The 22,243-nt window shown below is 57.6% G+C and overlaps 10 protein-coding genes across 10 annotated transcripts; 5 read left to right on the plus strand and 5 right to left on the minus strand.

Annotated features, from left to right (window-relative positions):
* Positions 1-239: 239 nt before the first annotated feature.
* EHS24_000327 (uncharacterized protein) lies at positions 240-884 on the minus strand (the record flags this gene model as incomplete). The annotated part of the gene is made up of 3 exons (XM_028616161.1): positions 240-345; positions 396-505; positions 612-884. 3 exons carry the CDS (start codon positions 882-884, stop codon positions 240-242), a joined length of 489 nt encoding a protein of 162 aa, XP_028480018.1.
* Positions 885-1,566: 682 nt separating this feature from the next.
* On the plus strand, positions 1,567-2,909 carry EHS24_000328 (uncharacterized protein; the record flags this gene model as incomplete). Its single annotated transcript, XM_028616162.1, has 4 exons — positions 1,567-1,869; positions 1,917-2,461; positions 2,510-2,754; positions 2,806-2,909. 4 exons carry the CDS (start codon positions 1,567-1,569, stop codon positions 2,907-2,909), a joined length of 1,197 nt encoding a protein of 398 aa, XP_028480019.1.
* A 2,069-nt stretch (positions 2,910-4,978) lies between these two features.
* On the minus strand, positions 4,979-5,660 carry EHS24_000329 (uncharacterized protein; the record flags this gene model as incomplete). Its single annotated transcript, XM_028616163.1, has 2 exons — positions 4,979-5,131; positions 5,181-5,660. The coding sequence occupies 2 exons, from the start codon at positions 5,658-5,660 to the stop codon at positions 4,979-4,981; spliced, it is 633 nt and encodes a 210-aa protein (XP_028480020.1).
* Positions 5,661-6,389: 729 nt separating this feature from the next.
* EHS24_000330 (uncharacterized protein) lies at positions 6,390-8,564 on the minus strand (the record flags this gene model as incomplete). Its single annotated transcript, XM_028616164.1, has 3 exons — positions 6,390-7,311; positions 7,361-7,674; positions 7,713-8,564. The coding sequence occupies 3 exons, from the start codon at positions 8,562-8,564 to the stop codon at positions 6,390-6,392; spliced, it is 2,088 nt and encodes a 695-aa protein (XP_028480021.1).
* A 926-nt stretch (positions 8,565-9,490) lies between these two features.
* Positions 9,491-12,082, plus strand: EHS24_000331 (uncharacterized protein; the record flags this gene model as incomplete). The annotated part of the gene is made up of 4 exons (XM_028616165.1): positions 9,491-9,719; positions 9,776-10,153; positions 10,837-11,522; positions 11,570-12,082. 4 exons carry the CDS (start codon positions 9,491-9,493, stop codon positions 12,080-12,082), a joined length of 1,806 nt encoding a protein of 601 aa, XP_028480022.1.
* A 250-nt stretch (positions 12,083-12,332) lies between these two features.
* On the plus strand, positions 12,333-12,838 carry EHS24_000332 (uncharacterized protein; the record flags this gene model as incomplete). Its single annotated transcript, XM_028616166.1, has 2 exons — positions 12,333-12,412; positions 12,484-12,838. 2 exons carry the CDS (start codon positions 12,333-12,335, stop codon positions 12,836-12,838), a joined length of 435 nt encoding a protein of 144 aa, XP_028480023.1.
* Positions 12,839-13,050: 212 nt separating this feature from the next.
* Positions 13,051-14,397, plus strand: EHS24_000333 (uncharacterized protein; the record flags this gene model as incomplete). The annotated part of the gene is made up of 1 exon (XM_028616167.1): positions 13,051-14,397. The coding sequence occupies one exon, from the start codon at positions 13,051-13,053 to the stop codon at positions 14,395-14,397; it is 1,347 nt and encodes a 448-aa protein (XP_028480024.1).
* Positions 14,398-14,503: 106 nt separating this feature from the next.
* On the minus strand, positions 14,504-17,237 carry EHS24_000334 (uncharacterized protein; the record flags this gene model as incomplete). The annotated part of the gene is made up of 4 exons (XM_028616168.1): positions 14,504-15,773; positions 15,826-15,920; positions 15,971-16,777; positions 16,824-17,237. The coding sequence occupies 4 exons, from the start codon at positions 17,235-17,237 to the stop codon at positions 14,504-14,506; spliced, it is 2,586 nt and encodes an 861-aa protein (XP_028480025.1).
* Positions 17,238-17,523: 286 nt separating this feature from the next.
* Positions 17,524-19,216, plus strand: CDC20 (ubiquitin-protein transferase activating protein; the record flags this gene model as incomplete). Its single annotated transcript, XM_028616169.1, has 4 exons — positions 17,524-17,564; positions 17,617-17,788; positions 17,841-18,749; positions 18,797-19,216. The coding sequence occupies 4 exons, from the start codon at positions 17,524-17,526 to the stop codon at positions 19,214-19,216; spliced, it is 1,542 nt and encodes a 513-aa protein (XP_028480026.1).
* Positions 19,217-19,409: 193 nt separating this feature from the next.
* Positions 19,410-21,963, minus strand: EHS24_000336 (uncharacterized protein; the record flags this gene model as incomplete). The annotated part of the gene is made up of 5 exons (XM_028616170.1): positions 19,410-20,206; positions 20,251-21,197; positions 21,254-21,529; positions 21,672-21,737; positions 21,812-21,963. 5 exons carry the CDS (start codon positions 21,961-21,963, stop codon positions 19,410-19,412), a joined length of 2,238 nt encoding a protein of 745 aa, XP_028480027.1.
* Positions 21,964-22,243: the final 280 nt, after the last annotated feature.

Consider the following 22,243-nt stretch of genomic DNA (forward strand, 5'->3'; position numbering starts at 1 on the left):
GCCCATCCCGCCACTGTACCCACTCCACTGTACCACTGTGTACTATCTATTTTGTCTATTGCATAGTGGTACAGGACTCATGGCTAGCTGTCCCGCCGCCTTGGTCCCGGCGAATTATTTCTATGGAACCTCCTCCACTGTACCACTGTGCCACTGTAACCACTGTCGACCAGAGGAGAAATACGAGTGCCGCGACACGGGTCGGCCCATGGGCCTCAACTCGGCGGTATCTGCCCCGTTCAGAACGGGCTACCGGCACCGAGGTACACGCGCATAGATGCTGGTGGCACCTCGATGATACGGGCCCGGATTGACTCGAGCTTGAGTCGCTTGGTCGCCTCGTACCTGTCACCTCGTCAGCATGCCGTCAAAATCCAGCTTTCACAGCAACGCACCGGTGACAGCCGCCCATTGCAAAGTAGAATGTCTGTACACCCGCCGCAGGGTTGGCCTTGAGCGGGGCGCGAACCTTGATCACCTCGATAGGGGTAAACACGTCACCTGCCTGAGTTTGTCAGCGGGGGACTGCGGAAAGGTTACTAAGCAGCCCAGTAGCCATCTGGCCACAATTTTGGTCTTCGGCCGACTGGAGGGAGTCAAACTGCACGCACCCGCATCTCGTCCATGAAGGCGAGGACCTTGGCCTCGTCGAGCTCAGAGGGGAGTGGGCGGTGGATCACGCGCATGGGTACAACGTGAACTGGCGCATCCTGGTCGCGAGAGAACACAGATGAGGTAGCATGCGGCGCGGTGGAAGCCTGCTCGGTCGCGGCTGGGGCAGTGTCTGCTGACTGTCTGTTTTCGGTAGGCACGCTCGAGTTTGAGAGGTCGTCTGCGGCCTCACGCAGCTCCTCGGGGATGCAGGCAGCTGTTGTGGAGCTCATTGTTGTGGAATGACGATGGTTGGGAGATGGAGGAATGATGATGGGGAGGCGATAATTAAACAAGGCGGTGGTAATGACGTTATATAATCACCGCCTCTGGACCCTGTTTAGGACTTGGCGGCGTGTGTCATGTCCGGCCGAACAAGGACGGCATCATGGAACTACGTTGGGTTTGAAACTGCATGGCTCGCAGGCGACGCAAGAGATGCAGGTGTGCAGGTGGAGCCCGCCGAGACGGAAAGTGTGTCGCACTTACGACACGACTCGGTATCAGATCATCGCGACGCCTCGCCGCCCATCTCCCGAGACACTGTACAATCTGTTGGAATGCTTGTTCTCCTCTGACCCGCTCAGAACTTCTGTTGCCTCAGCCTCCGAACATGTGGGCAGCCCCGCGATGTTCGGGCCTCTCTTGTCGCCGTTCGGCAACAAACTGTGGTCAGGTGGTGGATAAAGAGATACCAAGTCTGGCAAACGCGAGTGTGCAAGTGGAAAAGCCAGAACCCGCCTGAAATCTCGGACCCTGCCAACAGCTCATGTCGAGGAGATGATGCAGTGTTTTGGAGTGTCGAGTTGGAAGACCGTCCCGTCAATGCTGAACATAAAGCTTTCATGCATTGCCCGCACGCATCCCCGTCGACCCACTGCCCATAATTACCAAACGTTGCTGAACATGCTTGCCATGGCGCCTTCACCAACCGACCACTTTGACATCTCGGCTTACAAGTACGCCTGCTCGCGTCCGGGGTCTCCGCGTCGATCGGATCCCACTCCGCCGCCTTTGGCAACTCGCAACCTGACCTATTCTCATCATCACCCACTACCCATGGACGCCTACAGCCAGCGCCCATACAGCGCGCCTGCACTCCCATCACCTCCGCTCTGGTCACCAAACATCTTCTACCCGCTCGGTGCACTCGTCTGGTACGCAGGCAGCGTGTGGAGGTGCGACTCTCCGCACACGTCCGGAGCGCTCGCGCGGGAGGTAAGTCAGGCTCACGCCCGTTGGCATCCTGCTCACAGGCCCTTCAGCCCACTTACAGTTTGCATCTGTGGACGCCAGTGGGCAGCTCGGTCGTATATGGTCCAGGGTACGGCGCCGACCAAGGCTCCCAACCTCCCTATGGGCAATATAACTCGTTGCCAGAGCGGCCATCAACAGCGCCTGTCGCGTCGTCTTCAGACCGCGCGCGCCTGAACGCGCTCCGCGAAGATGCCGAGGCGGCCCGCAACCCGGCTGCCCTTCGAGACGAGCTTCTGGGAGCGCGCACATGGCGCGTTGGCGGCGTCGGTGTGTTTTCCTACGCCGAAGATCTCGAGGTTGAACGCACGCGCCGCGCCGCGTGGCGAGACTTCACCGAATCGAGTGGGCGAGACGCCTGGCTCCGAGCCGCTCGTGCACGAACCGCCGCATACGACCGCACCGAGTCGACAGGCGCTCTCCGTCCAGTCGTGCGTTGGCACCTTGTCGAAGGATCGGCTCCGCTTCCACGCGATGTTATTCCAATCGGATACGAGTACGACGAGCAGCTCTATGCTGCGCGTGTGTGGCACGAGCGAGGTATGCATGTCGGCAAGTGAGTCGAAAGAGGTGTGGAGGATTGCCATGGTTCTGACGCATACAGGGCTGGAGACCACCTGGCAGGCCGCTGCGAATGGTCCTACGGCGGCGGGACCTGCGGCCCACCCGAAAACTCGGTCGCGTTCGAGGTTCTTTGTGGCGACCCCTCGTCCACACAGTGGGCCGCGTTTGGGCACGGCATGTCGGCAAACATCCCAGGCTGGCAACCCGTCGAGGGTGGGCGTGAGCGTGACGGTCGCGCACTTTTCATCGGCAAAGCAAACGTCGAGAACGGCGTGCATGTTGGAAGTGAGCTTCAATTTCTTCATCAATACCAACACAAACTAACCAACTCTGCAGAAGTGCAGGTCGACGGAGACGCTGCAAACATCGGCTACGGCGGGTTTGAGCGTATCGTTCGTCCATTCGAGGTCCTCACATACGAGTCGTACCAGCGTCGGTGACGTGGCGTCCTTGCCGCCAGCTGCGGATGACCCAACCTAGAATCAGCTCATCCGCCCAATCGCCCTGGTTTCTGTCTCCCTTTCCTTCCCCCCCCCTTTCTCCCGGTCTGCCGCCCGCTGCTCGTACAGGGGTCGGGCATGTGGTGTGGCATTTTGTGCATTGTATTCCCAAACCACCCCTTCGTCTCACAAGAAATGCAACTCTGTGCACCTTCCTACGTTAGTGACTTATTTTTACAGGTTTTGACAGCCGTTGTGGCAGCATGTCCCTGAACCGTGACTTGACCCGCCTGATCAACACGCTGCCTTCGGCGGCATAACACTCTTGCCGCACTTGTCAAGGATCTGGAAGATCTTATCCCTTCCGAGGATGCCGCTCTGAACTGCACTGACGCAGGAGGGACGGCGGCACCGGTCGGTTCCGGATCTCGCACCCCTAGCACCCACCAGGTTACGGACTTCGCTACTGAATGTTTGGTCTTGGTTGTGGTGACGTCCTGAGCAGTTTGCACGTCTCTAGCGACGTCCCGTTCACCCGTGGATGGCCATAATGACCGCACCTGCCTTCTTTTCTCCATTGGGTTTGACGTTATACACGTTATCGCCAAGGTGAAGCGAGGGATGTGAAAAACATACCACAAACGCCCACTTTGGGTGCGGAATAATGTGGGCAAGAGAGTGGCAGCATCAAGATATCTGACCGGGCGGTCATCTTAACCCGCCTAAAGCCCTTGGAAGGGTGTCGCCCGACTGTCCCAGTTGTCACATTCAATTTGCATGGTTGGTTAACTGTTTGAAGAAGCAAATAAAGGGACGCCTTGAGGAAGGGAAGGGGGAGAATTGCGTGAGACCTGCAAGGAGAAGGTGAGCAAGAAGAAAAAGCTGAAAAAGATGGGTCTGACCTGGTGTGGTTCACAGGACTTGACGTGACGGCACGACTGCAGCCCGCTGGCGCCCACTAAAGGTTGGAAGGTCAAGACAGCTGATGATATTTTGCAGGCCTTGCATGGCCAGGTGTCATCCAGTGCTTGTTAACGCCAGTCTGCTTCACGGCCACTGGCTACTGCATGTCATCACATGCGCACCATAACGCCGCTCAGATCTGGCGCTCCATTAATTCATGCATGGCGGCACCAGCAGGTGCAGTTCCAATCTGGTCAGCAGACATCCGGGGTGGCAGTGGTCACCCTCCACTCCCAACCGACCAGCGCGACGCTTCTTGGGCATGCATAACGGTTCCGAATGCCGGCATGCCGACCTCGGCGGCATGTCGAACGCAGGCAGCACATGTATCCATCGCTCCAATGCACTGCTTCGTCAGTCTCCGTCCCCGAGCTCCACTGCAGTGCTCAGCGGGGCAGTGCTTATGACTCGACTGCAATGTAGTGGTCAACTGACTCCTGGGTGAGATCGGCGTCTCGGCGTCTTCTTGGTGATCAATCCGTCACCAGAGACGCCGACGAGTGAGCCTCTTCGAGTCCAGTGATCCTCAGACGAGTATCGCTCAACTAGTAGCGTGCAGTACTGGTACCCTACGTGCGTCAATTTAGGGCGCTGGAAACGGTATTGTGATGTGAGTGACGCCAACGCGCTCATCGCGTCTGGCAAAACGCCACACCTCAACTTCTCAGCGGCGGCGTCCGCCTTCCAGCTGCGTAGGCCCATAGATACCGTGTCATGTCATTGCTGGAACTCACACAAAACTTCCTATTGGTAGATACAGGTAACCGCAGCCCCAGGTACTGCAGCATTCTGCTGTGAAGCCACCACGCCTTCCCCGATTCACTCCCACACTTTATGAAGCAACGGTCCTGGAAGGGTTCATCATTGCTGCGTGGCGCCATGACAACGGTGGCCAGCCGGGGTCTCTATCTCTCAACTGGTTTCGACTACACACCGCCGCAGTCAGGTAATATGGTGCGGACATGGTCATGGCTGCGCCGTCTGGCTGACAGGAGTACCCAGGACAAGGTCGTGATGCACCACCTGCGAAACTCGGAACATAAGCCCCCTCCACTGAGGTCACAAAACGCAATCAAATCTCGAGCAGGTCTACAGTGGTCTCTATTCTAATTGTACAGCATGGCATCGTCGTCAGCCACCCAGTTTTGCGACTTGCCGCGACCCGCATACGTCGCTCGACCATCGTAGGAGGTCGGTCGCTCGGGCTTGACCCTTGTCTCCGTTCTCCTGCCACCATAGTTGATCGGCGGTGGCATAAGCTGCACCTGTTAGCATAGAGATCCAGGCAAGGCATCGACCTGCACTTACGAATTGACCACTGCTGCCCGAGCTGTGCAGGTTCTCACCCCACAGCCCGCCGGTGGCCCCTCGTGGCCCTCCACCGTGGGCCTTTTCTGGTTCGACGGGATAGTTGACGACAATGGGCGCGGTGGACGCCATGGTCGGCATGCCACCTTTACCCTTCTCAACCAGAGAGCTGTCACCACTACTGCTCCCAGTGTCGTGCTTGTTGCTGTTCCGCGACAAGGCTTGAATCAGGCGGTTGGGGTGTAGCATGTTGTGCCTACGGCGGTTGCACCAGATGAACCCGAACATGAGCGCGATGGCCACGCCGAGCGCTGCGAGAGACGCGATAACGATGCCTGCAATCAGACCAGGCGAGTAGACCTTTGGTTCGACCCATTTATCGAGGCTCTGGGCACAGGCCGGCGTGGCGATGACCAGCAAGGCGAGGGGAAGTGGCAGCCGCATGGCCGAGCGTCTCGTTTGTCGTGGTGGCATCGGCATCGTGAGGCTTTTGTCGTAGAACGATGGAGTGTGTGTATTGGTGAGGAGTCAAGAACACGTAGCTGGAAGAGCGTCTCGCTCATCGTCTGGGAGTATTTGAGCATTGACACCCATGCATGCGGCGGACCTGGTGCGTGTCTAATCTCGGCACTAGCAACCATTCAGAGTTCGCAGCAACAGAGAGAGGATGGCAGGCCACAGGCCACAGGCGGTTGGTCTACGGTTTCTGAGAGGCACCGAGGGAACCGGAGCGCCTTGGTAGCACTTGGCAACGCTCCCGCTGTCCGCCGGAGTCTGCACCCTGGCATCCCCACGATACACCGCAGCCAAGAATCCTCCCATGTACATGTTGCATTGGCCGCCACCTTTCCCGGACCGACGCCGCGTCTGCCGTCTTTTGCGTGGACGCAAAGCCGATGACAGCATTCGGGGAGACCCCAATTGCCACACATTGTCACCCACCACGTCGTGCAGACTGCTTTCAATTGAACTAGCTTCCAGGAGGCTTCATAGTTTGAGTCTGAAACCACGCTTAGCGGCGAGCTATTACAAGGAGATCGTTACCGATGGAATTGGACCGTGGTATCAGTTCGGCCAACGCGTGGTTAGAAATATCAAATCCAAAATCGAGAATCCTATTCCACAGAGAAAAAGCACAACAATGCATGATGTGAAACCTTCTGAATTCACCTTCCGAGGCACCGTCGGAGTGCACCAATTGATTGCCTTCTAAATCGCGCGCTCGAGGTACGACTGGATGAAACCAGGCAGGTCAGGAGTGTACTCCTTGATGACGACCTTGTCACCCTCAAGGAAGGTGTTGGCCTGGAGGAGCAGCTTGCGGGGCTGGCGGTTGTTCAGGACAATGTCGCGGTACGCGAGCCAGTCGTCGGGAACAGCAGTGACACGCGAGTACAGGGCCGAGCCACCGTCAACGTCGCCGGTGGCCTTGAAGACCTGGAGCTCGGTGAGGAACTGGCCCATGGCCGGGACGCCGACGTCAAGAATCTTGCTACGGTCAAGAGTGACCAGGAGGTCGCCGTCACCGTGAGGGGCGATGGTCACGAGACCCTTGCCGGCCTCAAGAAGGACGCGGGTGATGGCATAGCGAGCCTGCATGTGGGCCTGGCCCCACTTCTTGGCGGCAGGGTCGTAGAATTCGAGCGCGAGAAGACCAGCACGGCACATCTGCAGCCACCCAGTGTAGAGAATGTCGTCGGCAGTACCCTCCTCGTCCGAGTTGTCGGTGTGGCCAAAGATCTTGAGCATGTCCTTGTCGGTCGAGAGGAACATGGCGACAGCCTCGGCGCGGCACTCTTCGTATGAAGACGAGATCGACTTGAAGCGCGAGCCCCAAGTCTCACCCGGGCCGTACCAGTGCTCGACGGGCTTGCCAGTCAGAGGGTTGGTAGGCGGGTGCTCCTTGTCAAAGTTGGTCGAGCCGTCGCGCTCCTCAACAAGAAGCTTACCAGTGCCGTGACCCAGAAGCTCGTGGATGCCGACCTGAACCTCAAAGGCAGGACCGCGGAGACGCTTGAAAAGCGCCGCGTCTTCCTCCGAAAGGAAAGTGATCTTCTCATCAGGAGCTTTGGCGTTGAGAACGTTGCCAAGGGAGACGTTCTTAAAGCCAAAGGACTGGCGGATATCGTCGCTAGATTACACGTCAGCTCACAGTGAGTGGATCAAGTTTGTCAAGTTACTAATTGGGGATGTTGATGCCCGCGGGGACACCACCTGTTGAGAAGGACAGAACCTCCAGCGAAGTAAAGTCGGGCTTGAGGAAAGTGTCCTTTTCAAAGTCCTTGCCCCAGGGAAGCTTGGGGATAAACTCGGGTGCGTTCTGGACAAGACGTTCAAACTTCTTGGTCATCTCCTTGTTGACCACGGCAACAAAGCCCTCAAACTCGGCACGGGTACCGGCAGGGTCGCGGTAGGTCTCAACAAAGCCAATGTTGGACTCGACAGTGGGGCCGACGTCACGGATCCACTCGCGCTGGCTGTCCTTGTGCTCGTCCTGTCATTGATCAGAGGTTGTCCACTGTAGCGACTTACGATCGAGCCGCCGCGGAAGTGGACGACATAGTGCTCGAGCATCTTGCGCTGGTGCTCGTTGGCCGCATAAGGGATGGCGCGCTCGAGCTCGTCGGCAATACCCTTCATCTCGGGGGCAAAGTCGCCGTAGGTGAGTTCGAGAGTACGGCCACCGTCAATCTTGAATTGCTCAGGGGCGGCAGTGATGTTGGCCGAGGCCACCTTGAGCTCAAAGACTCCGTCGGTGCGCTTGAAGAGACGAGTGTTGAGGGGGTCCATGCCGCGCGACTCACACCAGGTCTGGGACGCCTTGATGTCATCCTTGGTAACGTCCGCGGTGTAGTAGTTGGTAACGTGGCCGTCGTCGGGGTAGCCAAGGAGAGTGCGCTGGGAGGGAGTGAGGGAGTAGATCTCCTCGGCGAGCTTGTCGAAGAGTGGGAGAGCCTCGGCATGGCGTGGTGTAGCGGCCACAACAGCGCGGAAGGCACCCTTAGGGATACGGGGGATAAACTTGATGTCTCCAAACGACTTGTAGTTGGCAAGGTTGGAGAGGGTCTGGGCACAGTACTCCATCACTGCGGTGAGGTCGTCGTCGGTTGCAGCGGCCTTGAGCGAGTCGAGGTTGGCGAGCTCGGTGGGCTTTTCCTTGGACGCCGAGAAGATGACACGGATCAGGTCAAACAGGTCGCTGGCAGTGGGGGTAGTCTGCTCAAGGATCACGCGAGCGCCGACCCAAGACGCGACCGAAATGTGATGGGCGTAGCGCTTCTCAGCGTCCGTGAGCGAGTTGAAGTGCTCAAGGATGACGAGGGGGCAGATGGGGGCCTTGCGGTCGGCATAGTAGCGCTCCTGGGACTTCAGGTCGGTGGTCATAATGAAGAGGATGCGCGAGAAGTGTTGAGAAGAGAAGGACAGAAAGAAGAGGAAAGACGAACGCGCGAGTGATCCCATCCGTGGTGGTGGACAGCGTGCTCGTCATCGGCAACCGCCGTGTTGCACCACGCGGGGAATGCGGGGTCTCCAACCGGGAACAGGGCAGACGGCAGGAACTTGCCGACATGCCCTGCCCTTCGACGCGTCGGTCGACGAGCACCATGCCCAGATGCATGACCATGTCGCTCATATCGCTCGTCGTAGTTGCTGAAGCCATGAGAACCCACTTGCCATTAGTGATCAGTGCCGTTTTGATGTGGATTTTGTCGCCAATTGGCGTGTGGGAATGCGTTGAAAGTGTCACCAGTCGGTGTGAACGAGCCACTTCGCAGTTTGGGTACTTGTCCCAAGCTTTCGAACCTGTAAGCTACGGATGGTATACATAGATGGGCTGCGCTGCTACCTGTTGCCTGTGGCTGGAAGGCTCGAGGGTGCCGAAGACTTGCCGCACCCAAGTTACAGTCATCGACCGGCATGGGGCGAAGAATGATCCCACCCCGTTGGCACTTGGATGATCGTGAAGCTTGACGGAGGCGTGTGGTTCAAGGAAACATGATACTGAACCAGATACGTCCGGGGAAATCGATCTGCAATAACGATGCAAGAGATGGCATGGTTGACATGCACCACACTCAGTGTACCAGCGAGCTCGCGACCAGGCGACTGGTCGCGACTGGGTGACTGGACTGGACTAGCTGGACTGTGTATGTGTGCTCCGTGGCGCGTGTGAGCGCGGATGTTAGTCACCCCTTTTGTCCTGCGCCCCCCCATATGCCATCAGTCGTCGTCTGGTAACTCGTCGTGATTCTCTTTCTCCGTCGCTCTTCTCACCCTTCCGCCGCCGGGCATACGTTTACTCGTTCACCATGTCCGGCATTGACATCCCCGACGACCTCATGAACTCGGCCGCCGCAGCCAACCACCCAGCGATCACCCTACTCCACGCAGCATACGGTGGCGTCCCTCTCCCAATCGACCCTGCGCACTTTCTCCTCTGCTTCAACGTCGCGCGCGAGGCTTGCCACAGCGGCGAAGCATGGTACTATGCCAAAGAGCTCGAATTCTTCGTGATGCAGCTCTACATAGAGGCCATCGGTGGGTAACGTCAATAGCCCCAACGTCCCCAGCTAATTGCCAACGCCATCCTCCAGAAAACGTCCAGATTCCTGAACCCAGTCGACTCATCAGGCGCAACGACCGTCGCTCTGCTGTTCCAAACCAAGACAATGTGGTCGAGCGGCTCCGTTACCTCAACGATAGGGCCATGTCTGGGATCGAGAGTATGCTGCAGCCACACATTCGCCACGTTATCGACGGCGACATGACCGACATGGAGGGCCGTATGCGCCCCATGGGGGGAAGGCACCAGCACAACCCACACTCGGCTCGTCCGCAAGGTGTTCTCGACCTTCCTCTGCGCGCCAACCGCTACCGTTTAGCTCCCTCTGGCGCCCAAGATAACCAGTTGCGTCCTGCGCCCAGACTGGCAGGTCCCTTCCTGGCCAACCAAGACCCTGGCTCCCAACTGGGTAGGTCTTTTTGTCCCTTCTCTGTGATCTGTGGCCCTTTCGGTGGTGGAATAGAGGCTGACCCTTGCAAGCTACTCTGTCGGATAACTTGAACACAATCCGTTCGGCGGTCCACCGAAGCGGACAGACTCTTGCTGCGCTGAGGGAGGCATACACAATCCTCAGCCACATGTCTGCTGGTCGCCGCGGTACCCATTTCTAGGGCGCTAGTGTTGGGCCTGTGACCCCAAGTGGAGGAAGGTGGAGCAAGGCTGGAAGTGTGCATAAGTATGCGTAGAAGTCAAGACAAAGAGGAGAGACGTCGGCGGGGACATGTAGTAGGACAGACAGTGGCGGAGCCATGTACATATACGACACCAACGAATTGCCTCGACGTCCTTCTACTCACCTCTTACGCAACGGCGGTCTGGATCTGACTGCTTGGGAGGAGTGCTCAGCTGTGGGGTAATCAATGATGACTGGAGACCAGCCCGCAGAACTTGACGGAGATCGAAATCTCAGAGGACGCCACGAAGCCACTCGGGTGAGAGACCGACAGCCCCCGACGATGACATGTGACTCGGGAGAGATCTAAACTTGGGCTCGGTCCGCAAATCCAATGCATAACAACAACGCTTGGGGCACGTTATTCGCAGCATTCCGCATTTCTCTCTCTGTCTCACTTTTCTGACCTCGCATGACAGACCCACCTACGCTCACGGCCGCCGAGTTCTTTCTCAGCATTGACCATTTGGTCGATAGCATGCTGTCGTATGCCGAGCCTGCAGCTCTGGCCAAGTTGATGCAGGTCAACGTACCGTTTTACGAACTCGCTGGTCGGCTTCTCTACACCACTCTCACGGTCTCCGGTGTCCAGCTCCACAAGTTCCTCATTTGCAATGGCAAAGAGAGTCGAAAAGCCTACAAGAAGATCCGTCTCGGCAAATCGATCCGCAACTTGAGAGCAAAGTACAAGACCAAAGAAGAACGAGACAGCAAGTCGGTCGAATCGGAGGATTCCAACCCCAACCCCCCTTCCATCCCTCGTCCACCGAGGCTACATTCTTTCGCCTTCATACGTGTTCTCTCAATTGGATCTCATCGGGGTGTACATTGCGAGATATACGGCCAGGAACTGGCCAAGTTGACACCCAACCTTGAGGTTCTGCGTATCGTACAAGGTCCCGAGACTCCACTCTTCCTCGGGCACTATTGCGACCATTACCCCTGTCGGCTCCTCACCCATCTCCGTCCTCGCAAACTTGTGTTTCGCAACACTGGCGATGAACGGTTGCCTATACCAGGTCCTCGGAGGTGGATCGTTCCTTCCTCGGTCGAGGAAGTTGTTGTGGTATTGCCCACGGATGAGGCAGTGTACGCGGGGACCTATGTGAGCAGGCTGGTTTCTTGTGATGTTGCGTTCTAACGTGCTCGCAGGCAGACTCCCGCAGCCACTTTGCAGATAGCTTGCGGGGTCAGTTTACTACCGCGATCCGGATTAGCCTTGTCTTCTGCGACGAGTGGGAGGACATTCCCCCCAAGAACTCCAAGGTATCCCGGCGCCCAAGCTTCAACTTTGTCGACACAATTGCGGAAATCTTGAAAGAAGCGAGCTCCAGTCTGCAAGACGTCGGTCCTCGTTTATCCTGCACCCAGCCTCTAGTCACGGTCTACGGTCTCGAAACACTCGATCTGCCACTCACCGACAAGCTGGGTAACAGCAGGGTCTCTCGGTGGGCTGAGCAGTGTCGCACCCACTATGGCACGGACGATCCCAACGATCTGCACGCCGTCGTGAGAAACCTTGTCTTGGATCCCGATGGGGTGTTCCCATTATCGGACGACCAGTTGGTGCGCCGGGAGATAGAGTTCAAGACCAAGGAGGAGTACCTGGGTGACCCAGAGCTCCACAAGGGGGAGATCAGTGCAATAGCTAGATGGACCATGTAGACGTTCGAGCGAAAGCCGGATGCCGTCGATATCTGCACTGCATTCAGTCTGTGGAAGGTGCCCAAATGTCGATATTAACGATGTCTCTTTTCAATAGCGAGCTGGGGTGACCGCCCGAGGCCTTGGACCACGAGCACTCGACTGCAACGCTGAAATAGGCAAAGACATGATGCCAACACACCCCATTTGGACGGAGAAGATGCGCAGGTGCTTGCCACCGTCTTCAACGTCACAAGACTTCTCAAACACGATGCACAGCGTCTCCACGGGTCTGACAGCTCTGCTCGTCACCTATTTGCCCCTCTGCATCGCCTCTTCGCTAGTATATCGGTTAGTATAACCGCCTCTCATACAGAGAGTGTCAAGATCCTCTTGGACTACGACTTATCGCGGTAGAGCAGGGTTCAACTCCCTGGCGGAGAAGCAGAGTACCTTCTAGGTGTTCTTTTTCCCCCCTGGGACACTGTAGGGAGGACTCTGGCAGTGTGGGTCGTGGGAGAGTCGGATGTCGAGGCTGGCGGACATTGCGAACACGAGAGGAAGCATGGTTACGTCCTCAGACTTCAACACTCGCATGCTTCTCAATTCTTGCAAGTTCCTGCGAGTTTCCCTCACCTTTTGGACCAAAGTTTAAGACCAGGGAGGCGTCCTTGGGAGGAGGTAGGGAGATATCAACGTGGATTCGGTTGCCATCAGAAAACGAATCAAACTCGCCACTGTCGTAAATGGTTGATGGACGACTCTGATCGTGACTGACTCGCCTACGGCCCGTAGCTGCACTGACACGACTCGCGCACCTTTTGGCGTGCAGGCCAGGTTAGGCCGGCTAGGCCGCCTCAAACAGTGCTTCAAAGTGATAGACAACGGGACGAGCCCCAACTCCACGTCATTCACCTGATGACATCACTCACCTCATGGATATTTCTCGAACGACAGAGCTTCTGTTGTGATCCACAAATCCACCAGCAATGAACTTTGAAAGCCCCCTTGATGGGCTGCTCGGCCGCCTCTTCACCAACCAAGGCGATTCAGTCACCGCTGATGACCTCGCCAACTTGGAAACTGGTCTGGCCTCGGACGCCCCCGACCTCGGACTTCTTTGCCTGGCAAAGCTCGTGGAAATTGCCAGCACCGGCGGCGAGGCAACCGTCAAGCACCTGTACAGTGTCGACATTGTCCCCTTCCTTCTCCGCCTCTCGAGCTCATCCAACCTGCGTGTCGGCGAGGCCCTTGCCAACCTCTCGGCTGTCCTTTCTGGGCCCGAGGACCGCGCAGCCTTCATCGAGCAGGGCGGGTTTAAAGCGCTCACCAACGTCATTCACACCTTCCTGTCCACCGGATCCTCATCTCGCGTCCCACCGGATACCAAGATCCTTCTCGTCGCGTGCGAGGTTTACGCCAAAATTGTGCAGACTGCCGCCCTCCCCACCATCTTCCCCCAGCCCTACCGCGAGAATGCAGTTGCGGGCTTGCAACCCATCTTCCTCCTTCTCGCTCATCCGGCGAGCACCCCTACCCAGGTCGGCATCGCACTCCTGACGCTCTCGCGCTTGGGATTGACAGACCCCGTCGTCGGCTCGGCCATCACACAGGGCTCCATTGCCATCCCCGCCGCCACCGCCGCCTCTTCCTCGCGTACGCTCAAGGTCGTGGACCGTATCGAGGGTCACCTCCTCAACCCCAACATGGAGGTCTCGCGCCTCGCTACCCGCGTCGTGTCTGTTCTCGTCAACTCCAAGGCCGGCTGGTACTACTGGTCCGGCGAGCGCAAGTCGTTTGAGTTCCCTGGCGAGGCCGATGCGAAGGACATTTACACGCCAAAGGGCGAGCCGGGCACGCTCGACCCCGAGGCTGGTCGCCGTCTTGGTGTGCTTCTGCTCCTCACCGACTCGGACGACAGCATCACCCGGAAATCGGCTGCGACGGCTCTCGCCGTCCTCACGCAGAGCGAGAGCGCATGCAGCGCCCTTATCGCGCTCAAGATTGTCACCAAGGGGGCCATGATCCCTACGAAGCTGTGGGACCGCGTCGCCGACCTTTTCGAGCCTGGAGGCGTGCGTCCCCCCGCCGACACGCCTGGAGCACGGAGCACGGGCACTGGCCCGCCAGACCGCGAGCTCGCCGACCGTGGAGCCATGATTGCGTTCAACCTGCTCAGTTTCGTTAACCGGTTCTACGAGCCTGAAAAGTCGAACGAGATTAAGAGCGCTGTTGATTCTGGGCTCAAGGCTGCGCTCGAGGCCGGTATTAAGGGTGAATTTGGCGCAGCTGTCGACGCCAACCTCAAGGCGGCGCTCAAGGTGCTTAACAAGTAGAAACCCGATGGCTGTTTTATCCTTTCGTCTCTTTAGTCACATACGGTTCTTTTTTGGCAGATGTATACTACTATACCACTCGGCAGTAGCCCCAGCCCAATGCATGCTAGTCGTTAAACTCATAGTCACCATCCTCCCCGCTCTCCTCCGCCATCTCCTCCTCCTGCGCCTCCACGGCAGCCTCCTCTACTGCCTCCGCATCTTCCAGCCTACGCTTATCCACACCCTCCACATCGGCCTTGCTCTCCTCCCACTGATTGAGCAAGTCCTGGGCAGTGTTGTTGAAACCTGCCTTCCTCAGATAGCCAAGGGCTTCATCAAATCCTTGCTGCGTCGCCCCTGAAGCGAAAATCGGCCAGTAGTAGAGAGCTTCCGCGAGACCCTCGCGATCGGGTCGCTGAACGGAGCCTTTGATGATGTTTAAATAAATGAGTCGTTGCGCCTTTGCTGAAAGTTGCGGGAGGCTGTCGACTGCGTCCGCGATGAGCTGGTGCCGCTGGCTGCCGTTGAGGTTTGTTGCTGTCACCACGCAGTTGATGACCAACGTCCAGCTGTTTTGATAATAGGCTGGATTGGCATGAGATGTGCGGGGAAAGACATGGCGCAGGACATGCAAGGCCAGCTCCAAGCGAGCCGGCGGGATGTCGTTGCGTCCAGGAGGGAGGAGTCCTTGAAGTATGTACATGCAGATCTTTTCGGGGTTGAAGTGTGTTGGAGATATCCCTTGACGGACAATTTGAAGCCATTTCTCTATCGGTGTGTTGGCAGAATCGAGGTAGAAACCAACCATCATGCCGAACGTTTTAGGCTCGGGTACCATGCCGGCCGGCATGCGTTTCATTGCCAGGCGAAGCAGCATGTTACGCTGCTCGTACGGCCGCTTGAGCTTAATGATGGATTTGATAATCCGACTCCAACTCATTAGGTCGCGTAGGCCGGCAAGGTCTGGGTCTGTCTTTAAGAATTCGATAGTACCTGCAGGATCGTTGACGCTGAGGTAGCCGAAGTATGAGGGGACGATGTATTGCAGCCCACGAGTGCCCTGAAGTACCTTGCGACAGCTGTCATAGTACTCGTGCGCGTTAACTTGCTGGTATGGCGCAATATTTATCAAGACGTCCATGCGGATCTTCATGGTTTGGACATCATGTTGACCTCCCCTGCGGCAGATATCATCCCAGAGGTGGTTGATTTGAGCAAGAAGTCGCCCCCGTTCCTTAGGGGTTGCGGCGTGGATCGTTCCCGATAATGACCCCATGGCCACTGCCAGGACGTAGGGCTGGAGCTGTTCTACGCCAGAGACCCGGAAACACAGCGGCAAGTCGACGTGGAGCATCTTCCAAATGAGATCGGAACGTTGCAGAGAAGCAAAAACACTGGCAAAGTGTGCTGCTTGTCAGCACATCGTCAATTAAACAGCCTACTTACCGAAAATCTGAACCCCAACAGGTGCGCAATCGAGACGGTTTGAGCCCTTCCAGGCCGAAACCCAAGTTGACACAAGAACCAGCAGTGGAGCGGGCCTAGTCAACAATGACAAAAGACTGTCGTACGTTTCGAGGATCCGACCTACGTCGCGCACTGCGAGCATGTGTGCCAGGTAGGCGCCAAATGCCAAGTAGTGATGACATTTAATGACCGTCATAAAATCGACCATGTTGACCTGAATCTTGCGACGCAAGTTAAATTGGCCTCTGGGAAGGTGTTTCCATAGCGGTTTCATTGCGCGCCAATGTCTGTCGTCGACGAAGCTCACGCCAAGCAGAGCAGGCATTTGTGTGGGGCCGAATTGGTCCAGCATGGTGAGGGCTGCCATGTAAGGAAGAGTAAGCTCTTTGGCACCTGGGCCGGATATGCGGGCGCGCAAACGAGTCGCGCGGTTGAGATGGTTCAAGTCCTTGAGATTGTGTCCCTGTACCTGTCGAATACGCTTATTCCACGACAGCCAAATGTGTTGCACGTCTGTCGGGCGGTTGAATTGGATCAACTTGAGGAGCAATTCGTTCAAGCCTCTCCAATGATTGTGAGCTGCGGCTTCGATAACCATGTTGCGAAGCAGGCCGAACGTTTCAGGTCTGGTACAGACAATATCCTCGAGTTCCCGTCGCGAACCCTTGAGAAAGTGCTCGACATAATCGGAGATGCTCATAAAATCGTCCGGCGTGGCCACATCGGTGGCCTGGCGATCCACAAGGACATGCCAGACAGCCAGAACCTCGAGAATAGGTTTGCCCATGCTGATAGAGACTCGAAGCTCATGGAGATACTGCCGCTCGATCTTGGGTGATCGTGGGGGTGGAAGCAAAGGCACATATGGCAGGATGTCCTTTGGAAATGTGACGTTGGCAACAGCTGGATCATATGAATCCAGCCTTGATGACTAGGGCCGGTTAACAAAAAAACGGTCCAGAGCAGGGTCAACTTACGCTTTGCTGCCTAGATGTCTTTACGTCACTGCTCTGTAGTGGAGCTTTACCGGTTTGTTGCGGCGACACGCGCTTGCTCTTGAGTCGTGTCTTGTCATTTGGAGTTGGGCCCGGCAAGGGCTCAGAGGTGGTGAGCCGCTTGGGCTTGACTGCGCTGGATGCTCCGGGGCCCGAGCTTGACAAGGGTCTTGTTGCACATGTGCTCTTCTCCGAGGCTTCCTTTTTGTGTGAACGCGTCTTTGTTTTTGCGACTGGGGCCGGGAAGCGTCTGCCTTGCTTGGTCGTGGTTGCCGAGGAATGGAATGGAGATCCCGCAGCTGTCACTGGCTTGCACACTCCTGTTTGGAGCTGCCGGAACAGCCGTGTTGCTGGACCAGGTCCAGGTCGTCCCAACAAAGCGACCTGACCGAGCATGCAGATACTAGAAAGTGCAAAGGCAATGGCGTGGTGTGGGTGAGAGAGACAACAAAAAGGCAGTATGTGTCGTTCACTTTTCGGACACCTCCACAAACGCGTCGGAATCAAATCCGCCAAACAAATTGCTTCCGCTCAGCAGATATCCGTGACTGACTTGTTTTGTTCGTCCAGCCTTCCGTTTGTGCAATCGTCATCACTGTCTCTTCTCCATCACTTCCAGGCCATCGCGGTACACACAACAACAGCTGCACACCAAACAGCAGCTGTATCAAGATTAACCAGTATGACCTCGGACCATCGCCCCTCAGCTCGTGCAGCGGACGTGTAGGTTATAACCATTTGCCGGTCGGTCCAAGCGGAGCTAAACAAACCACAGCTCCAACCCCTTTGTCACAAAGACCGTGACGGCCTCACCCTCCAAGCTCCGCTCAGGCGAATATGACAGTCTCGCTGGTCTCCGCGAGGGAATGTCCCGCTTAAATGTCGTTGACCACAGCGGCGAGTTTGCCATGCCCGAAAAGGCAAAGGACAATAAGAGTAGCCGAGACGTGAGTTCTCCAGCAAAAGTGTCCCTTAACAGTATGTTGACCCTCCCGCCAGCTGGACCGCTTCGTGCCATCACGCCCATCTTCTCTGCACCACTCCTCCCTCTCATCTACCACCCTCTCTGCCGAGGACATTTCCACCGACACGTCGTTTGCCGACAAGTCGACCTCGTCAGCCCTCTCCGCTTCCATGGGCCTGCCCCAGCCCAACCGCCGCATCCTCTCGTTCCGTGCAGCTCCACCACCGGCATCTCATGCTACCTCCCACCTCGACGCTCAGCGCAACTACCTTCTCCACTCGTCGGCGTCGACCAATCGTGGTACGACCACCACCGGACCCGGTGCCGCTACCAAGAAGCGTTCCCCGCCGTACCTGCCTGAGCGCGTGCTCGACGCCCCCGGGTTTGTGGACGACTACTACCTCAGCCTCGTCGACTGGAGCAGCTCGAACCGTGTTGCTATTGGTCTTGGGTCTGTTCCCTACGTCTGGGATGCGGAGACGGGTAACGTCATGGCCCTTGGCGAGGAAACTGAGGAATCCTCGACCGTCTGTTCCGTCTCGTGGTCAAGCGACGGGGCGTACCTTGCCGTCGGTAATGAGAATGGTGAGGTGGAGATTTGGGATGTGGAGGAGAGCAAGCGGATGCGTGTGATGGCGGGCCACAACGCCCGTGTTCCCACTCTCTCGTGGTTTGGCCACATTCTGTCCTCTGGATGCCGTGACGGTTCAATCTTCCACCACGACGTCCGTGTCGCCCAGCACAAGGTTATGGAGTTGCGCGGGCACGCTGCCGAAGTGTGTGGTCTCAAGTGGCGTCCCGACGGTCAACTGCTGGCCAGTGGAGGTAACGACAATGTCGTCAACTGCTGGGACTCTCGTGTTGGCCAGTCGGTCCTCAATGCCGACGGGCAGACTCGCGTGGTGCCCAAGTGGACCAAGCGCAACCACACGGCTGCTGTCAAGGTAAGTCATCACGGAATATCGGATAACAGCAGCTAACAGTTACGCAGGCCCTTGCGTGGTGCCCTTGGCAGACCAACCTCCTTGCCACCGGTGGTGGTAGCCAGGACCAGCACATCCACTTCTGGTCTACCACGACCGGCGCACGCACCTCGTCCCTTGCCGCTGGCTCGCAAGTCACCTCGCTCATCTGGTCCCCGCACTCCAAGGAGCTGCTCTCCACCCACGGCTTCCCCGACCACAACATTTCGCTTTGGAGCTACCCTTCCTTGCAAAAGATCTACGATGTCCCCGCGCACGACAACCGTGTTCTCGCATCGGCTCTGTCCCCCGACGGCTGTACGGTGGCTACCGGAGCTGGTGACGAAAACCTCAAGTTTTGGAAGATTTGGGAGCCAAAGACCGTCAAGAAGACTGTCGACGACAGCGACCGCGATGCCCGTGGCCAAAGCCGTGGCCGTATTCGCTAATGTACCCCAACTCTTTAATATGATTGTTCTTTGTAGGGCACTCGATGCACATACTTGTACAATACAGACACGGAGGACTTTGATACATGAACAAGGGTTATAGTACAGACATGTTTTCATGTTCGTGGGTTGTGTTGTTGACAGTGTTGTTGGCTTGTTTTGACTATATTGTTTCATTGATTGATTGATTGTGTCACTGTGTCTGACACTCGCCGGCGCCGGCTGGCGGATCCTCCTCGGGGTCCGCAGCGACGGCTCTGAAGAAATCGAGCAAGTTGGCGCGATCGGTCATGGCCGGGTTGGCTGTCCTCCTCGCTGCGAGAATCTGGCTCAAGAACTGAAGCGCGTTCGGCTCGCCCATGGGCGCAAAGCTGTGTCGCCTCGGGTTGGCATTACGTGCAATGATCTGGTCCGCTTCGGCGGTACGGCACATTGTAAAGCCTCCAGACGTGGCCGAGGGGTTGTCAGCCGTGCGGCTGGGTGTAGGCGCAAACATTTTGACCGTGTTGTCGATACCGCTGACGGCGATGAGTGGGAGGGTGGGGTGCTGTTCCATGACGTTGACAATGTCACGGTCGCCTTCCCAGATGCCCTCCAGACGGCCAGTCTCCTTATCCCATACGAAGAAGTTGCCATCGTCACTGCCCGACGCGACCTTGTCCGAGCCCACGCCGAGGAAATTGCAGTCCTTGACAGTTTCAGAGTTGCGCGCTCCTTTGAATGAACGGCGGGGCTGGATGAGATCGACAGACTTGAAGCGGCCCTCTTGGGAACGGGCGCCCCGAGGAACAGACCATATTTGGTCCTCATCCTCATCGTCGTCGTCGTCATCATCGTCGTCGCCAAAGTCGTCATCATCATCGTCGTCGTCTACTTCAAAGTCCTCGGCCCGCAGGCCCAGACTTCCGGTGCCAAAGCCTTCCTCCTCGTCGGCCGCGGCCCGGCGGAGGAACTGTTCAATGTCGATCTCTTCTCCCGAGTCAGAGTCGTCTGCGTAGGTCAGCTTTGCTTTGAACATCGATAATGGCACCTACCGTCTTCCTCCATGCGCAGTTCCCGCCGATCATCCTCACTGTCCTCGTCCTCGTCCTCCTCGACGGCCATCTCCTCACCGTCATCCTCCACAGCGACCAGTCCCGTCGGCGAGCTCGACGCAATGGGTGAGCTGCCAGAGGAAGACGCCACAGCAGTTTCGCTGGCATTGACCCGTGCTCGTGACCCCGGTCGACTGGACGCAGAGTGCGAAGAGCGTACCGAGAGTCGTCTCTTGGGAGCCCATCGGGGGCTCGAGCCGCTCTCAGCCTCGGCCTCGTGCTGGTGCGGTGGAGTGTGGCTTGACCCTTGCGCACGGCTGCTTGGCGAGGTGGGCTCGGGGTTGGGGTTGGGGTTGAGGGCTTGTGCAGCAGTGGGGTTGAGACGGGTGCGGGTGGGACCGTTCGGAGGCACGATGCTGGTCGGTCCCAGAGCCATCCCACGGTCCACCGGCGAGTCGTTGAGGGAGAAGATCGAGGTCGAGTGCATCGCGAATGCGCACACCACCTCATCAGGGTGATCGGGACTGATCTTGACACACGTAATGTGTCGTTCGCTGTGTCGCCTGTTAACGGGCGCCACAGTCGTCCATTCCTCCTCGCTCAACCCCAGCCGGCGGACACAGTGCACCTGCGTAGCGCGCTTTGTGTGTGCTCCCCACCCGGGGGTCTGGAGCTCGGGTTTGCGGCGGTCACAAATGTACGCCACGTCCGTCTGCCCCGCAACGGCGAACGTGTGTGGTGCAAGGGCCGAGACGGAGAGAGAGTACAGGTCGACATCTTTCGGTGCGCGGAAGATGGGGTCGGGGCATTCAGGAGTGCAGCGGTGAGGTCGTCGGAGATCGTGCTGCCGCACGGTGCCGTCCTCGCTGACCGTGAGGAAGATGTGGGGACTTGCCTCGGTCGCAATGCGTTTAGTCCTGTCGGTATGACAGCGAAGGACGCGTACACTGAAAGCGTCAGCTAACAGCACAAGAGCGATGAAGCTGGCTACACATCCACTTACCCAGGCCCCTCGACGCCCCACAGCGCGCCTCTCGCCCGCACACTGATAGTGTGCGCGCTCGCCTGTGTCAGGCGCTGGAGATCAAACACTCGCACTTCCCAGTCACCCGCGCAAGTGACGATTGTGTTCGTGTGTGGGAGGAAGCGAGCCGAGAAGATGTTGGCCCGGTGGCCCGTCACGATCGTGTCGCGGAGCTTCAACGGGTGAGGCGAGGCGTGGAGCGGGACGTCTGGAAGGGCCGAGGTGGGGCGGGTGTCCGGTGTCCAGATGCAGATCCTGGGAAGACGGGTTTAGTGTGGAGGACAGAGGAAACGTGGAGCGAGGGAGAGATGGATGAGGAGGGAGGGAAGGAAGTCGAGGACGTCAAGGAAGGAAGGAAGGTAAAACCGTCGCCGCTGGCCGCTGGGGGTTGACTCACCTCTTGTCATCCGACCCAGACAACAGAATGTTGCCATCGTCACTCCACGACAGTGCGTTTACGCAGCTACACACGGCCCCAAGAGTCAGCTCACTGTCTCTCAACAAGACGGCCACGAGAGAAGCAAGAACTAGACGCACCCAGTATGCGCCTCGCCGTCGTCTCCCAACTCCTGCACCTGGTCCAACCGCGCCCACGCATCGGCGCTGAACGCGTGCCGGCGGGAATCCGTATCCCGCTGGCCCGTAAGCGTTGAAGGGAGAGGCAATAGACTGTGTCGGCCGTGACGCATGGGAGCAGGAGGATGCGGGTGCTAAGAGGGGTGGATAATGTGGTGGGTGCGAAAGTACGAAACAGTCGTGAAGCAGCGCTCTCCAAAGACCCAAATGTAAGACGCCAATGGAGACGGTAAAGTGAGGACGTCATAAAGGCAAAGTGGAGGTGAGATTCGCGGCGGCGGGCCGCTATAGCCGGAAGGGACGTCGCACCACCACGGCCCGCTTCAGCACTTGCGTACATGGCCGTGCAAGTCTCTTTTGCGTCGTCTTGTCCCACTCTCGGGTAAGCATGGA

The sequence above is a fragment of the Apiotrichum porosum genome, assembly GCF_003942205.1.
Source record: "Apiotrichum porosum strain DSM 27194 chromosome Unknown scaffold_1, whole genome shotgun sequence".
NCBI classification, from domain to species: Eukaryota; Fungi; Basidiomycota; class Tremellomycetes; order Trichosporonales; family Trichosporonaceae; genus Apiotrichum; species Apiotrichum porosum.